Consider the following 17,170-nt stretch of genomic DNA (forward strand, 5'->3'; position numbering starts at 1 on the left):
TTGAAAAAATTCGCTTATTTTTGCTCATCTCCAGTTTTGCTTAGTAGAAATGGCTAAAAAGCGCGCAAAATACGTACGGAAATACGTTATACAGGACCACCTGTATTGGACGACTACCTGTCTAAAAGACCACTTTTTGAAGGAACCGTGGGTGGTCGCCATAGACAGGTTTTTACTGTATTAATAATTCTCAACCACATCCGATATTAGTACAAATTGTAAACATTATTATCGCAAATTAATTTTATAATTTAATAATTAAAAAGAATTTATTAAACTTTGTCTTATTTTAAGTTGTCATGTTTTAATTTACTTGAATTATAACGAAATAAGAATAACGATGACGTCATTCTCGTTTAACTCGTTCGACTTTACGAACGCACCCATAAGTAGTACTGTATAGGATGCGTTTTTTCATAATTTTATTCTGAAATAAATTGTACACGTTAAATATTGAAGTGAAATAATTAAACTGAATTATGAAAACAAAATGTTTTGTTTTTTATTTGTCGTTAACAACAGAAAAACCAAAAGAAAAATATTTGTATATATAATACGAAACTAGTTTAAACTAGAATAGCCTAAATTAGAATCTTATTGGCTAAGAGAACTATCTGGAAATGGCATTTGTCAGGAAGACGTTGATTGGTCAAAAGACGTGAAACTGTATTACGTTCTTTGCCAGTGAACCAATGATGTTGAAAGTTACTTGTCACTTGACCCAGTTGTGTTAGTAAGTTCGTACGCCATGTTGTAACAGGAAGATCATGGGAAAATGACCATAAGTAAAATGGTTGTAGTTCCTTAAACTATTTGGATTTTATTAAGAATATTATTTTCATGTTTTTCTAATCATGAATAGTAATATGGAGGAAGATAATATTAACGAAGAATATCGTTCTTCGTTAGCGGATTTGACTTGCAATAGTAAGCCATTGATCAGTATGTTGACGATGTTAGCTGAAGATAATTTAGAAAATGCCAGAGAAATTGTTAAAGTAATTGAAAGTCATCTTCAAAAGGTATGATTTGAATGTCGTTTTTATTATCATAATATAAAATCATTAGTTTCTCTTGTAATAATATAAATGTTAGATGTAATAAGTCGTTCGATTAATATGATCGTGCCAATATATGCCTTCAATAGCTTTTAGTTAGTTAATTTAGTATAATTTACTTTGTATTTATCGATCTATTAAGATTGAATACATAAAATTTTAACTATATACATCTACACATACAAAATTAGAATTATTTTCAAAGCCAAATATAGAAGGTGTATATAATTGGAAAATAAAAAAGTATTTGGATGGTGCTAGCAGATATACATAATTGTTTTTTTATAGGTATTTGAAATAAATGTATGAACATGAACATAGACATTTAGTGTTAAAATTGCTATCCATTTTTTAGAATACAGATGGAAAAACAAAATTATTTTGATAATAATATATTATTGGATAGTAATTTTGAAATCTAAATGAATGTAAGAAAAACAGCTATTAATTTTAAATATGACATTATACAATCAGGTCTTAAAAGATGATCGTGTGGTTTGGTTGATAATGTATAATTAAATGTGGTGTGCAACAGCTTCATGATAGTTGGTTTGGTTTGGTGGTGATAAACTTAGTATTGGTCAGTTAGGTGACAAAAATTATTTTGAAAATAATATATAGAATACTTTTAATCTGACATCATTGGAAGCAGATATATTCAGATTATGGAATTTTACAGACAGCTGTTTATTAGCTGACATTATTAGCTCTGTGTCTTTTTATTCAATGGTAACTTTAATTGTGTTTATAAAACAGATTTTGTTAATTTATCAAATTATTTTTTCTGAGTGTAAGAAATAATACTAACCACATTATCGCATTAAAAATATACAAAGTATTATCATCAGAAATTCTGTACTTGATGCAGACTGAATATGAAGTGAGAAAAGAAATGAACACTCATGTTTTCTTATACAAATTTTCTATGTTAATTTATTCTATAAAACAGCTTAAAATCATAAATCTTATTCTGTCCCAAAAAGGAAAACTGACAACATTCAGGATCTTTGAATCATCCCAAAATTTTTGTTATGAATAGTCTATATAGGAAACAAGTGACAAAGCCTCCTAGTTAGATATTTTATATTTATATTTACTTCTGAATGTTTAAAAACAGATTTGTATGTACAGATTTTTTAATTTCTCAAAATTGTAAGTTTTATAAGTATAGTATATTCACGTAGAGAAAATATTAATTAAAAAAATTTTTTACTGATGTGGATCTCAGTAAAGCAGAGAGTCTCTGCACAGTACATACAGTAGACTTGGATATGTCACCAAAGATTGGAAACTTAGAAAAGTTAGAATGAAAGGAGTAACTGACAGTGATATTAAAAATTTGAAAAGACTGTACAAATTGCTTAAAAGTTGTAACCACCAAATTGATGGAAAAATTGTCACAAATGCAAATTGACCATACCTAAATCCAGTTTATGAAATGACAAGAGAGAAAGCACAAAAACTGCTAAATATTACATTACAAACTCTTATGGCTAATAACTGGATAAATGATAAAATTTAAAAATAAAATTGCTAAGCAATACAAAGACATTTCACATTTTGCCATCCCCATGAATTACTTTTATGGTTAAATACTATTCCAGAGAGCATGACAGGTTTGATTATTTCTGGCATCAATTTGGTGAAGTAAGAGAATTTGAAACATTTATGAAGATGATTTTAATAATATTGCTTGGTAATGTTCATATGGAATGTAGATTTTCCATCAACAAAGAATGCATAATGCAAAACCAAAAAGAAGAGACTTTTGTAACTTATAGGATCTGCTAGCTGACACGACAGTCATGTCATGTCATGTCAGCTAGTGGATTGGGATAATCAGATATATCAAAATAGTTTATCCTTGCAATTTGAATTGCAACCCAGAGATATAAACTATGGAAGCTCAAACAGAGAGAAATAAGGCAAGAGAAAGAGTGGAGTAAGAAGTTGATTGCTGCAGAAATTGTGAAAGATCTAAAGAAAAAGCTGATGATGAATCTTGCAGAAGCTAATAAGGTGATTTGGGACATTAATGTGCATTTGGAAGAACTATTTTTTTTTTTTTGCAATCAATAGCTCTTATTTGATAAAATGACCAAGACAATTAGTTTACACTTGGAAAATTTACAAAAATAATTTCAAAAGGGAGACAAAATATTTAAAATGTTGGTACATCTTGTCTTTTTTTCACATTTCAAGAAATATATTTCACAATAAAATGCGGCTTATTAAAGTGCTAGTGAATTGAAACACAAATCTTTTGTTTTCTTGAAAATTTTAATGTTACATGTACTGTTTTTCCCATCAACAAGGGAAACTTGGTAGTTTGTAATCACTGATTTCAATGAAATTTTGTGGATGTGCTGTATTTACTTGTAATTAAACTCTACTAAACCACAGAATTTAATATTCAGGCATTCTTAAGAAATTATGACAAAATTTTTCTACAACCATTAATATCAGTATGAAAAGACCAGTTCATGAGGTTTCAGTGTTCAAACCTTGAATGTGAGGTTTCTTTTCACATTTATAATTTATTCTTATCATTTTTAAATTTGTTATATACAGTTTCTAAGGTCATTGAAGATATATTTTTTACTTTGATCAGTTCATTGTTAGAAAGTACTTATAACATTATAATCAGATTTTGTATTATTTAATGTAATGTAGGTTTTTATAGACTTCTTAATTAAAATATTACAGCCATATGTAAAAGAAGAAAAGTTTTTATTAATAGATTCATGGTGTGATCAAACAAATTCTCAAATATACAACAAAATTTTTGTAGATAACCAAGATATTCCATTTTGTCAATTAAAAATTATCGTACCGAAATATGCTCATCTTTGTCAGTTTTGCAATTTTTATTTTAATAGACAGGTTAAAAATTACAAAATTGTAGCTATTTCCTTTCCATTGCTTGAATTCTACTTTTTCTTTCTCGTTTAGTAACCATGTTTCTGAAGTACATGTCAAAATGAGCACAAAATAGACTTCATATAAAAGCTTTCTGCATCTGGAACTTCATTATCTCATGAAAGGACAGATAGACTTCCATAAAATATCTGGCTTTATCCTACTCTTGTTATTTCTTGTTTATTTGTCCTGTTTTTTAGAAGTGTACTTCCAAGATATTTGAAATGTTCCACCTGTTTCAAAACAGTATCATTTACTCTGAGAAAAACAAGATTAGATAAAATAAGAAACAAAGATATTAGAAGTAGATTAGAAGTGCATAGTATTGGAAATAGAATGATTCATTCTAGATTGAGATGGTTTGGACACTTAAAAAGGATTTGGAGAGATAGATTTCCAAGAAAAATTTTTGATAAGCAATTACAGAGGAAAAGACCAAGAGGACATCCAAGAAAAAGATGGAGATACCAGGGGCCGTGTTCTTGTCATTGTCTCTCGTCTATCATCTCTCACAAGCCAGTCACTGATTGGCTAATCATTTGTTTATGTCTTGAGAGATCATCGCATCTCTCTAAATGCGATTCTGGACAACTTCTCTGTTCGCTTCTCTCGTTTATCAGAGACAAGCAAATAGTTGTCTTTTGACCAGTCTGTCATCTTTCGCCTTGATTTCGTTATATCCAGTATGGATGACTGGATGCTACTCGTGCTGTACAATCATATTAGAGAACATTCTCTATCTCAGGAAAGAATATTTTGAGAGAGAAAATGCTTCTGATTTTTTTCCAGTGCCTACTCAGAAATGTCACTGATTTCTTTTTTTTTTTTTTTTATTATCCTACATCAATTACTGAACTATCAAATATGATGTTAATCTTACTTGGATAGTTAAGTAGGAACTAGATGGTAATATTTTGAAAAATATCTTAAGTATGCANATATTTTGAGAGAGAAAATGCTTCTGATTTTTTTCCAGTGCCTACTCAGAAATGTCACTGATTTCTTTTTTTTTTTTTTTAATTATCCTACATCAATTACTGAACTATCAAATATGATGTTAATCTTACTTGGATAGTTAAGTAGGAACTAGATGGTAATATTTTGAAAAATATCTTAAGTATGCACGCTTTTCTAAATTAGGTTATTAAAATTTTTATAAGAGACAAATTGACATTACAATCTAAAAACGTTATAAAACAAAAAAACATAACTTTGTCGAAATTATGTGCTTTATTTGAACATGTCCTTTCCTTGCCACGTGATCTATGATAAGGTACTCTACATTTTCGAAAATTTTACAATTTCATTGGTTAAAATTCTATACCATGTTGCGCATGCAGATATCCAGAACATGTATAATCAACCGAATAGAATCGTGATGTCAACAACAAGGATGAGATCGTTACAAATGACCAGAATCATCACTGTGTATGAGAGACAAATTTCGTCTCTCACTTTGACGTCATTCGTTGGTGAAAGAAGAGACAAGAGATAAGTGACCAGAATACGGCCCCAGGTAAAGGAAGATATGGAGGCAGTCAGAGAAAGCTGGAGGAAGATCAGAATAGGTTTCCCTAATATTCTGCCATGTCTGATCTCAGCTGACCTGAGATTTTGTTGGAACAGCAGATGATGATGGTAGCTATCTCCTTAAAACCAGTAGAGAAATAGCCAATTTCAGAAATGCTATTAAAACAATCTCTAATTCACAAACCAATTGAGTGAACCAGTTTTCTCTGACATGTTAAAATATGCATGGTTTGCTTTTCAAATAACACACAAAAGAAATATTTTAAAAAATGTTAATGAAGTTTATTTTTCACCCTGTGTTGTTAAAACAAAATGTAAAGATTGTGGAAATGAAGTAGCAGTGATTATACATGCATGATGCAATGAACCATTATGTTTTAACTGTTTTTATGATAAATACTACCCAAAGTGCTGTTGTATATTAATGAAACAGCCATTGTAATATTTATTCCACATATATATAACTGATGCAAACTGAGGTAATCTTATATATATATATATATATATATATACACACATACATACAAGGTGTGACAATTTAATTCCAGGACTGGTCATGTAGTGCTGCAGTGTCAGCGTGCAGAAATTTGTCTAAGCTTGTCATAATAGTTCAACCATCTGGCTATTTGTCTGCAAAGATTTGTTCATGTCTCATAACTCGTTCTTTTTCTGTACTCCATTCACATATTGCTGAAAGTGCTATCATGTTTTTGTCATGGAACAAAAAGCAAACATTAAGTTTTGTTACAAGTTCGGTAAAAGTGCAACAGAGGCGTATGCCCTCATCAAGCAAGTTTATGGGAATGATGCCCTATCCTGCTCTCATGTTTTCGAGTGGTTTGCACATTTCAGGGATGGTTGGGAAGACCTTGAGGACGATGCTTGCCCTGGACGACCTCAATCAGTTTGAACACCAGAAAACATTGAAAAAATCAGAGACTTGCTGCAATATGACCGTTGAATGTCTATTCAGATGACAGCAGAGACAACTGGTATCAGTCTGGAGACAACTCATCTGGTTAGGCCTCAGTTTGCACCAAGAGGAAATTGGGTACTGTTGCACGACAATGCCCACCCGCACACTGTGACTGTTGTCAAGGAGTTTTTGGCCAAACGTGACATTATGGAGTTGAACCATCCTCCATACTCTCCAGATTTGTTGCCTTGCGAGTATTTTTTGTTTCCAAAAATCAAAATCACATTGAAGGGATGAAGATTTAAAGAAGTTCCTACCAAACAAGTGTAAGTAACCAAAGATTTAAAAAGTTGTTTGAATGCATTGAAAATGATTATGATTTAGAAAGAAGTGTTATTGTTAAATGATTTGTGGTAATTGCAACAAATCTGCACAGGTAATTGTTAAATGAAAGAGAAAAAATAAGCATAAATAATCAACTAGATTCCTATTTTAAAATGTAGTGATTTTATACTTGTTTGGAATGTGATATTTACTTTTTATTTAATAAAGCTTTTTTTTACATAAGAACATATTTCTGTTAAGGTCATAGTATTTTTACTTATGACAATGAAGTTTTACTTAAAGTAAATTCATGGAACACATCCTCCATTCATCGAGATTGCCTATACATGTGTGTGTGTGTGTGTGTGTGTATATATATATATAGGCAAAAACTCAATTGTAGAAAAATATTTTTTAAATTTCCTGATATTTTATGATGAATAATAAAGTGTATATTCAATAATTAAAAATGGCATAAAAACTGTACATAATTTTAAAATGAGAAAATTAAATTTTAAATGTAAAAAAATGTCGCTTACAGGGATCAAACCCAAATCAAAACCTTCACATGTAATGCCATAACTAATCCAACTACAATGACTTTGTGAATCAGTTTTCCATATTGGTATCAATGGTTGTAGAAAAGCTTTTGTTGATATTTTCTCAAGAATGCTTGAATAGTGGTCCTGCAGCTTTGGTAGAGTTTAAGTGCAAGTAAATATACCACATCCACAAAGTTTCATGAAAATTGTGGATTACAAACTGCTGGGTTTCTCTACTAATTCTTTCAATTGCAATAAAAATTAGCAAATAATCTTTATCACATAATACACACTTGCTTTCAAAATATTCAAATTGTCTTCACTATAAAATAGATTACCTACATAAATTACTGTAATTATGACTGACTAGATTTATGATCTACCTTGTTGAATAATTAGCTATTATGCAGTAGAATGAATAAATTCCTATTAGTTTTCGTGAGATATATATGAAAATGAAACTTGTATGTCATTTATTTCAGTTTTAATATTAATCATCATCATAAGCTAATGCTATATTAAAATGCTAATAAATAAATAAAACAAAAGACTTCCTTACTCATCTGAAAACATCAGAAAATCATACAATGAAACCTGCAAATGCCAGAACCTGAATAATGTGAAAACCTTAGAGAGGTGGAAAGTTCAAATATTTTTCTTTAATGATTACATTAACTAGTGATGGGACAATACCAAAATTTTTCCAGATTTGATTTCAATTCTGATTCTGGTTTTTTTGAATAGTTTCTGAAGTTTATTTTAGTTTAGAAAAATTAACGATTTACATTATGAACATGGTGCATTTATTTATCAATAAACATCAAGTTTATGAACAGAAAAATGATTGGGAAATCCAGAATCAATCTTTTGAAAGAAACTGAAAACTATCCATTTATATGTGGATATGCATGATTTTATTGTATACTACAAAATTGTAATCTTATTTCAGATAAAGTTAATATTGCAAACTACCCTCAAATAAGGATGGCTGATATTGGATTTGGAGTAATTGAATAATATCAAATGACTAATTGACATTATTTGATACTGATTAATTGATATCATCAGAAAGTTGACTGTTGACCATGTCTGTGGATTTCAACTTGTTATCTGGTTGCAGATTGCAGGTTTGCAGACCACAGATTGCAGATCAAGGGAAAATCTTTTTCTTTGGCTGGAAGTACTAGATCTGTTGCAATCATCATTTGATCGTGATACTTGGGAATCACCATTATTCAAGAATGTATAAACAGCGTGACTAATTTAAATGTGATCCTAAATTGCTGGTGTTGTTGTTGTTGTTTTAACTTCACAATTGCATTTCTTGCATGTGAAGTTAAAACATTTATTATACAAGTTAAAATATTTATTATTATACAAGTTATTCCTTTCTCTCCATTAACTAAACACACTCAAGAATACCTTTTAAATATGCAGCCGTATTTATTAATTAAATTCTGACGTTTTTGGTCATATTTAATCAAACATATCGTTAATTCAAATTTTTTCATAGTTTGATTTTGTCTGTTTTTTCCATTTATTCTTGATAAAGGTCATTAAATATGACTGAAAACATTAGAAATTAATTAATAAATTAAATACGGCTGCATATTTAAAAGGTATTCTTGAGTGTGTTTAGTTAGTAAGAAATGCAGTCTACGATGATTTCTCTCCATTAATTTTGGTAAAATGCAACCAAGTGTTGGTATAATTAGCATGGTGAAAATATGCATGCTTCTCCAGTGCCATTTTGAAAATATCAACTTCAAGGCAATTTTATATTACTTGAATAATTTAGTTTTAAAAATATCAATATTTTATTAATATTTGATATTTAGTTAACAGTTATTATTGTTTGGTCATCCCTGATCTGAAAAGAAACTATAGCTAGTTTTTGGCCACTGGTCACCTTGTGTATGGGCATACCCTCTGCATTGTCAACATAAAAGTTTCCAATAAACTAATACTTAATTGTTAATATCATAACTTTAAAAATTTTTAATCTTCAACTGAAATAAATAAATAATTTTTTTATTAAATGTGTAAGAATCTTTTTAAGAATCTAAAATTGTAACAAAATCTAATCTTTTAATCATCTGAATAAAGTCAACTTACATCAACAGACTTTTTGCAAACATTTTTATATTAATACATCATAGAACATCTGATGCTGAGAAAAACCATTTATTAAAGAAACATTAATGTTTTCAACCTAATATGATAGGCCATTGTTAGATGCAAGTATTCTCAAACATATTTAACTTAATATTTAAACGTCAGAACATTCGAATACTTTTGCGTTTAAATCAAAATACTGGATAAAATAACAAATAAATAATAAAATAAAACAAATATAGTAAATGAACTAATACAATAACATTCTGACGTTATTGTATTAGTTCATTTACATTAATGTTTCTTTAATAAATGGTTTTTCTCAGCATCAGGTGTTTGATGATTTATTATTTAAGGAGCTGAGTAAGATATTTGGTCATTTTTATATTTTTAGAATTCAAATTACTATAAAACTTTGCTGTAAGCTAGAAATCAAACGGCAAGGAAAAAATGATTCAGTTCTTTTAGAGTTTTTGTTTCAGAGTCTATTCTGGTTTGATTTATCTGATTGCAAAAAAATTGGTTTAATTAATATATAGTGGTTTGGTTCAAGGTTTTGCTACTATGTTGGTTAATAAAAAATATTGATTATGAAATCCAAATTTAAAAATAACAACATTAATCAGAAATAAATCTTTTAGAAGAACATGAAAATACAAGTTTAAAATAATTACATTATTATTAAGAGATTCTGTTGATATATTTATCAAATAAAAGTTCAACCAAATACAGTGGTGCCTAGTACTTCAAATTTAATTCATTCCAGGAGGATGTTCGAACACTGAATCATTTGAAATCCAAAGCAATTTTTCCTGTAAGAAATAATGAAAAGTGAATTAATTCATTTCCAGATCCCAAACAATATCCATTTTTGATAAAATTAAAACTGCAAATACACTTCATTTAATGTAAAAATAACACAATTAAATGCTGTAATAATAAATTAAAACACTAAAACATCAAATAGAATATGTAAATACTGTATAATAAAATGAAAATTGCATTTATTGGTCACATACAGTGGACTTCAGCATCTTAAACATGGTCGCCAGATCTGCCACATATGTACAGCTCTCATATTTTGTGATAAGTTCCTTTTTAATTTCAATTGTTGATACTACAACCTTCCTTTTAGACTTTGTTGCTTCCACAGCCTTTTCAGATTCCATAGTTAATAAGTAAAAGTTATATTGAATTGAGCAAAATGCTTTTTGCTTATGTTTAACAGCTGTAGTTACTTAATGTAGTTGAGTGATTTAATTATAACAGTCATGAAATTTAATGCATTGCTAATGAGAGATTGTATTCTTTGTTTGGAAACTTATTTTAAACTTTTTACTTTGTATTTTGTTTGAATAAAATCAAGTTGTAATGTCTTCAGATTAAAAGCATATCTGGCATGTTACTCTATGAATTTTGAAAAGACTGTAACACTGTACAAACAGTAAAATAGGTTTGTAATGTGTATTGGAAAGATGCTCCTAAACTTCAAATGTGTCAAATGTGGTTTAAAAAGTTCTGTTTTTGAAATTTTAAACTAACAGATCAACAATGTACAGGGCACTCAAAAGTCCAGAAAGAAAAATTTCAGGAAGAAGTTGTTAAAATTGATGGAAAAAAAAAACAATATATATAACCAAACATAACAAAAACAAAGTGAAAAAAGCACTGAAAACGTACAATTGTAACATGGAGTGAGAGATGACTTGTGTTTACGGTTCAATCAAATTTTTTCAGTGCTTGCAGTTTGAATTCTGATGCATCATTTGAAACCCAAGGCAAATTTTTTGTCGAATTTAGTGTTTGAACTGTGAAGCGTTTAAAGTTAGTCATTTGAATTACGCAGTACCACTATATTTAATAAATATTTGGTTAATTAAATTTAAATTTTTCTTAATTGGAAAGCTTTTTTAGTCTGCAATCTTAAAAATTTTAGTCATATTTACATTATTTGTTTATTTATCCCAATAAATTTTGATATAAATATTGGTATTTTATGCTATACTGTTCAACAGTCACTTACTCTCGATGAAATGAAATATCAATTACCTTAATAAATTATGTATTTTTTTAAAAAGTTTATTAGAATATTGTTAGTTGCTAAATATAAATGAAAAAAATAAATTAGTGTAAGATTGCCAGAGTTTCAATTACAATTGACCCCCCTATAACACGGTAGATACATTCTGGTTTTTATGAATCCATTTTCTACGAGTCCAGCCAATCATAGCCCGGCACATATGCAGTTTACGGACTACGGCTGTTTGAAAGGTTTCTTCCATCGATTCTAGACTAATTTGACTCAACATTTCCAAAATATGTATAATTTTTTGGGAATAATCCATATAAACTATGCTATAAACAAAAAATTGTAGGATTACTTACCGAGCCTGCACCATTCAACTATGCCATTGCTTAAACTTGTTTTCGTCATAGAGCTTGTCATCGAATGGAGCGCGCACACTTCCTGATAAATTATTTTTTTGTGAAAAATTTGCTGAACTTTGGAGACATCATTAATATAAATATAATTTTTATGGACGTTAAATAATAAATGGTTTTTAGTAGGTCTGCTGCTCGTTTAAACTCAACGGTTTGTACAATATCCACTATTGGTCTAGATTCAACCAATCCTGTCGCGACACAAGTCGGCAATGACATTTTACCGAATTATACGAGTTTTTTTAGCATGTTTGTATAAATATTGTCACAATTTTTTCGCTGTGATATAGGAATCCAAACTATAGGAACCTGTGTTATAGGGGGATCGACTGTATAATTCATTACATTTGTGTAGTGAATATACATATCCTGAGAGATTATTCCAAATAAACATGAAAATAGTAGTAATTAAGAATAACAGAAATAGCATAATTAGAAATATTTTTTTTAAGATTTAAAAAAGCATGTGATTAAAATATAAAGAATTCTGATGTAAGATTTGCAGTTTCTTGTATTTTTTTTACATTACAATATTTTTTGATTTAGAGATGTTCGACCAGAGTTGTTTTTATTGTTATTGATGATTTTTTGTGTCTGATGATGATTATATTTTTTTTAATACATAAAAATATAAATACAACTTTTTAACAAAGTTAAAACTTTGTGTCTGTCCTCCTTTTCACCGTTTTCACCATCAGCAATACTTTAAAAATTACACAAAATTTTGATTATATTTTTTATTAGGAATATCACAAAAGAAATTTTTGAAAATAAATTTGTTTGATATATCAAATTTTCTCATTCTTCATAAAATTTAATGTTTGCAATGTTAGAATGTTTGCAAGTTGCTTTCAGAGCTATTATAATTTCTAATTTAATATATCAATAAAAGCCAATTATCAATCTCTTGGGCTTGGTTTTTCAATAGTATCAGATATTAAAAGTTTTTGTTTATCTTATGAAAGAAACTGTTAATCATCAGAAAATCATAAGTGTGATGTTGATCTTAGTTATAATTTAAAATTTGTTCTATTTATTTGATTATAATAAATGGTTAAAACTTTACAAAGTCTTTAAAATTAAACAACACTAGTTTTTCTTTAAAAAGTAATGAAATAGCAATTAAATTAGCAGTTTTTATTAATTTTATATTTGAATTATGAAAGCTACATTTTTATTTAAAACATTACAGTTTTCATATTCATTTCATAATGTAGTATGAGCATAGAAAAATTTGAATTTACTATCATCATCAGTAAATCTGATTAATTTTTAATAAATTATTTAAATTATCATATGTATATGAAGAAAAAATACATTAATCACAGTTACAACATATTTCTGACGACCAAATAGTTTTGTATCAATCAAATATGAGGGTTATTTGGAAATTAACCTCTTGTTGGTGAATAAGTGCAGATCAGTAACCTTGGAAACATGGCACCTAAGCATTACACAACAGTGACCAGATTTTGCACTTTACTTAATAATTCCAGCCATTTTGTTTAGTTTTTATCAAGTATAATCATTCCAGTGGTGATATTGAATTTTCACATAGTGTATGAGGTCTGTGAAGTTATACTTTTTGCGAACTGAAAGACACATTGCAAGTGAAATCCATTGCAGAATGAGTACAATGTTTGGACTTGTGTTTGTGTGACAGTTGTGTTTTAGGGAATGGTGTAGAAAATTTTGTGATGGACAAACTGATATATGATGCGTATGATATAATATCGTACGCATCGTTTAAATATTTAAAAGTTCGGAACACAGCTGTATTCGATTATTAGAATCCTTCAAAAGATAGAACTGTTTTTTAATGTTTCATCCTGAAGAGGGCCTCTAAAAGACAGCCAAAAACGTTAGATTAGTAAATTCTTTTGACTGCTGGAAGGGGTATTGAGGTGTTAATTGTTGTTTCCAAAGAATATCAACTTGACATTTTTGCAGTGGTATCATGATGATTGGGACAGATTTCTTGACAAGTTTGTTAGAAGCAACAAAATGTGAAAGTTTGTCAATGTTGAAATGAAAGTAGTCTTAGCAGTGAATACACACACATTCACTACAAAAATCAAAAAACTAGAAACCATAATAATTTCAGTAATGAATTTCACAATAAATGTACTGTGAAATTCATAAAGCTGCATAGAACCATTCAAAACAGACGAAAAGGAATGTTTGTATTGAGCTACCTGACAATGCATGCCTACTTTCTACTACTATCACAAAAGATCTTTTGCAGCAGTTTTATTGGGATCAGTTTTTATACTCACTATATATTCCAGACTTTGCCCTTAGTGATTTTCATCTTTTCCTGCAAATGAAGGTCTGATTAGAAATGCAGCATTTTCACATAAATGACTGGCTCAATTCCAATGTTTCAACATTCTTTGATTAGATATAGAAACTTGTCCCATGCTATGACAAATGCCTGCATTTACAGGGCAATTATGTTGAGAAGAAACTTTGATATGTAGCTAACTTTCATACATAATAAAATTGATTTCTTTCTTTCTTGTTAGCTGGAATTTGAAAAATTATAAATTCCCACTGTCATCCACTTGTCTATCTGTTTGTCTGTCCTTCATTAATCTTGAGAACAAAGTTAGATAAATGAATGAAGAGACCAGATGTGGAAAGCTTAGGGGCAAGGGGTCCTGATTAATTATATATGAACTTCCAGTTTGAACCAGAAGTCAGGTTATTTCAATTTAAAAAATTTTTTCTGAATGGAATTAGATATCTGGTATGACTCTATTGCTAACAGGTAAGATGTACAGGGGAAAGACACTACTAAAAGAATTGAGAACATTACAATGAAAAATTGCAGTCCTGCATTGTGATGATGTCAAAATAAATAATCAATTGTTTTTTCTAATTGCTTACTGGAGGTTAAATTCTAAACCATAAGACTGTAAATGTCAGGATAATTTTTTTTAATAAACCCTTTTTGATGAACATCATTTACTCATTTACCTGTATATTTATTTATTGTGCTATTCTATTTAATGCAATACTTCAAAAAGAAATTGTTTTGCTAAAAGTGAAATTTATCAATATTTCTTTTTAGGTTGGACCAGAAATAAAATTACCTGTGATGTATCTGATTGATTCTATTGTCAAAAATGTTGGAAGACAATATTTAAATCTTTTCACACAGAGTATTGTGTCCAATTTTTGTTCTGTATTTGAAAAGGTAAGTGCACGATTAAATAATTTATGTTGTTTGAGATATGTGTTTAAAATATATATTATATTGTGTCTGTCCTCCTTTTCACCGTTTTCACCATCAGCAATACTTTAAAAATTACACAAAATTTTGATTATATTTTTTATTAGGAATATCACAAAAGAAATTTTTGAAAATAAATTTGTTTGATATATCAAATTTTCTCATTCTTCATAAAATTTAATGTTTGCAATGTTAGAATGTTTGCAAGTTGCTTTCAGAGCTATTATAATTTCTAATTTAATATATCAATAAAAGCCAATTATCAATCTCTTGGGCTTGGTTTTTCAATAGTATCAGATATTAAAAGTTTTTGTTTATCTTATGAAAGAAACTGTTAATCATCAGAAAATCATAAGTGTGATGTTGATCTTAGTTATAATTTAAAATTTGTTCTATTTATTTGATTATAATAAATGGTTAAAACTTTACAAAGTCTTTAAAATTAAACAACACTAGTTTTTCTTTAAAAAGTAATGAAATAGCAATTAAATTAGCAGTTTTTATTAATTTTATATTTGAATTATGAAAGCTACATTTTTATTTAAAACATTACAGTTTTCATATTCATTTCATAATGTAGTATGAGCATAGAAAAATTTGAATTTACTATCATCATCAGTAAATCTGATTAATTTTTAATAAATTATTTAAATTATCATATGTATATGAAGAAAAAATACATTAATCACAGTTACAACATATTTCTGACGACCAAATAGTTTTGTATCAATCAAATATGAGGGTTATTTGGAAATTAACCTCTTGTTGGTGAATAAGTGCAGATCAGTAACCTTGGAAACATGGCACCTAAGCATTACACAACAGTGACCAGATTTTGCACTTTACTTAATAATTCCAGCCATTTTGTTTAGTTTTTATCAAGTATAATCATTCCAGTGGTGATATTGAATTTTCACATAGTGTATGAGGTCTGTGAAGTTATACTTTTTGCGAACTGAAAGACACATTGCAAGTGAAATCCATTGCAGAATGAGTACAATGTTTGGACTTGTGTTTGTGTGACAGTTGTGTTTTANACTATTAACCGAGAGCGTTTTCTTTTTGGCAAGTTATCCTTATCCTCTGAGCATTTTTCTGCATTATCTTCAGATCCATGCTTTACCTTTTGCAAAAAGTATGTAATTTTAGATTGCTTGCATCTAGTTAAAAGATCTTTATAAATTTCCTTATATGATGCTAAGCATTTATGGAGAATAAAGCAAGTATGAAATAAGGGAAAAACATCTGGCAACATCAGAAGCAGAAGCGTTGAGATCTGGCAACATTGAAACAAGTTTTGAGAAGGACCATGTGTATTGAAATTCCAACAAGAAAAGAAAATTTACATACTTAAGTATTAATAGTTCACGAAAATAATTTTCGTGAACTATTATTACTTAAGTACGTAAAAATTTATTACATTTCATGTTGTACGAGGGTTTTACCCAATTCTCGAACCGTGTCAGAGTGAATCCGTGCTATAACAGTGCTTTGTTATACGGGGATGGAACCAATTCTCGAACTGTGTTAGAGTGAATCTGTGCTATATAAGTGCCGTGTTATACGGGGGTTACCTGTATATAGTACAGCGTATGAATGCACATGGGGCACTTCTTATGACATCTTTGATTGGCAAACTGACATTTTACGTTGCTTTGCACAATATTCTGTTTTTGTGTTGCAATATAAAACAATATAAATTAAATTAATAATAAGAAAAATAAGCAGATGATACTTAAATTAACTGATTGGACAGATGATGTGGTATTCTGGCAAAGTATTGAGAATTAAACTTTAATGTTTTGCAGTGCATAAAATATTTTATTGATTTGAGACTTCAGATTTTTTGGTAATATTACTAGAAATAATGGAATTATTTACTCACTTTTTATTTATATAATTTTAACAAATAAAATTTAAAGAAGCCAAAAAGCAACAAACTCTTACATCCAGTCCCAAGGGAGCATCCCAGCTTATCAGGAGCTAACACTTCGAAAGTGCCTATTAAAAAATTTCAATTCTTTGGAAGTCTGCTAGTTCCAAAAGTCTAATTCATTCTACATGTTTTGAATTCCAACCAACCAAGCAG

At 28.9% G+C, this 17,170-nt stretch overlaps 1 protein-coding gene across 1 annotated transcript in view; it reads left to right on the forward strand.

The window, feature by feature from the left end:
* Positions 1-614: 614 nt before the first annotated feature.
* LOC111642603 overlaps positions 615-17,170 on the forward strand; it is a 78,757-nt gene continuing 62,201 nt past the window's right edge. Inside the window, exons 1-2 of the mRNA XM_023388972.1 lie at positions 615-1,022; positions 14,920-15,045. Coding sequence (XP_023244740.1) covers positions 855-1,022; positions 14,920-15,045 — 294 coding nt within the window. The 5' untranslated portion in view covers positions 615-854. The remainder of the gene's footprint in view (positions 1,023-14,919; positions 15,046-17,170) is intronic.

This window comes from Centruroides sculpturatus, unplaced genomic scaffold (assembly GCF_000671375.1).
Source record: "Centruroides sculpturatus isolate CEXI.00-Female unplaced genomic scaffold, Cexi_2.0 scaffold3, whole genome shotgun sequence".
Taxonomy (NCBI): Eukaryota; Metazoa; Arthropoda; class Arachnida; order Scorpiones; family Buthidae; genus Centruroides; species Centruroides sculpturatus.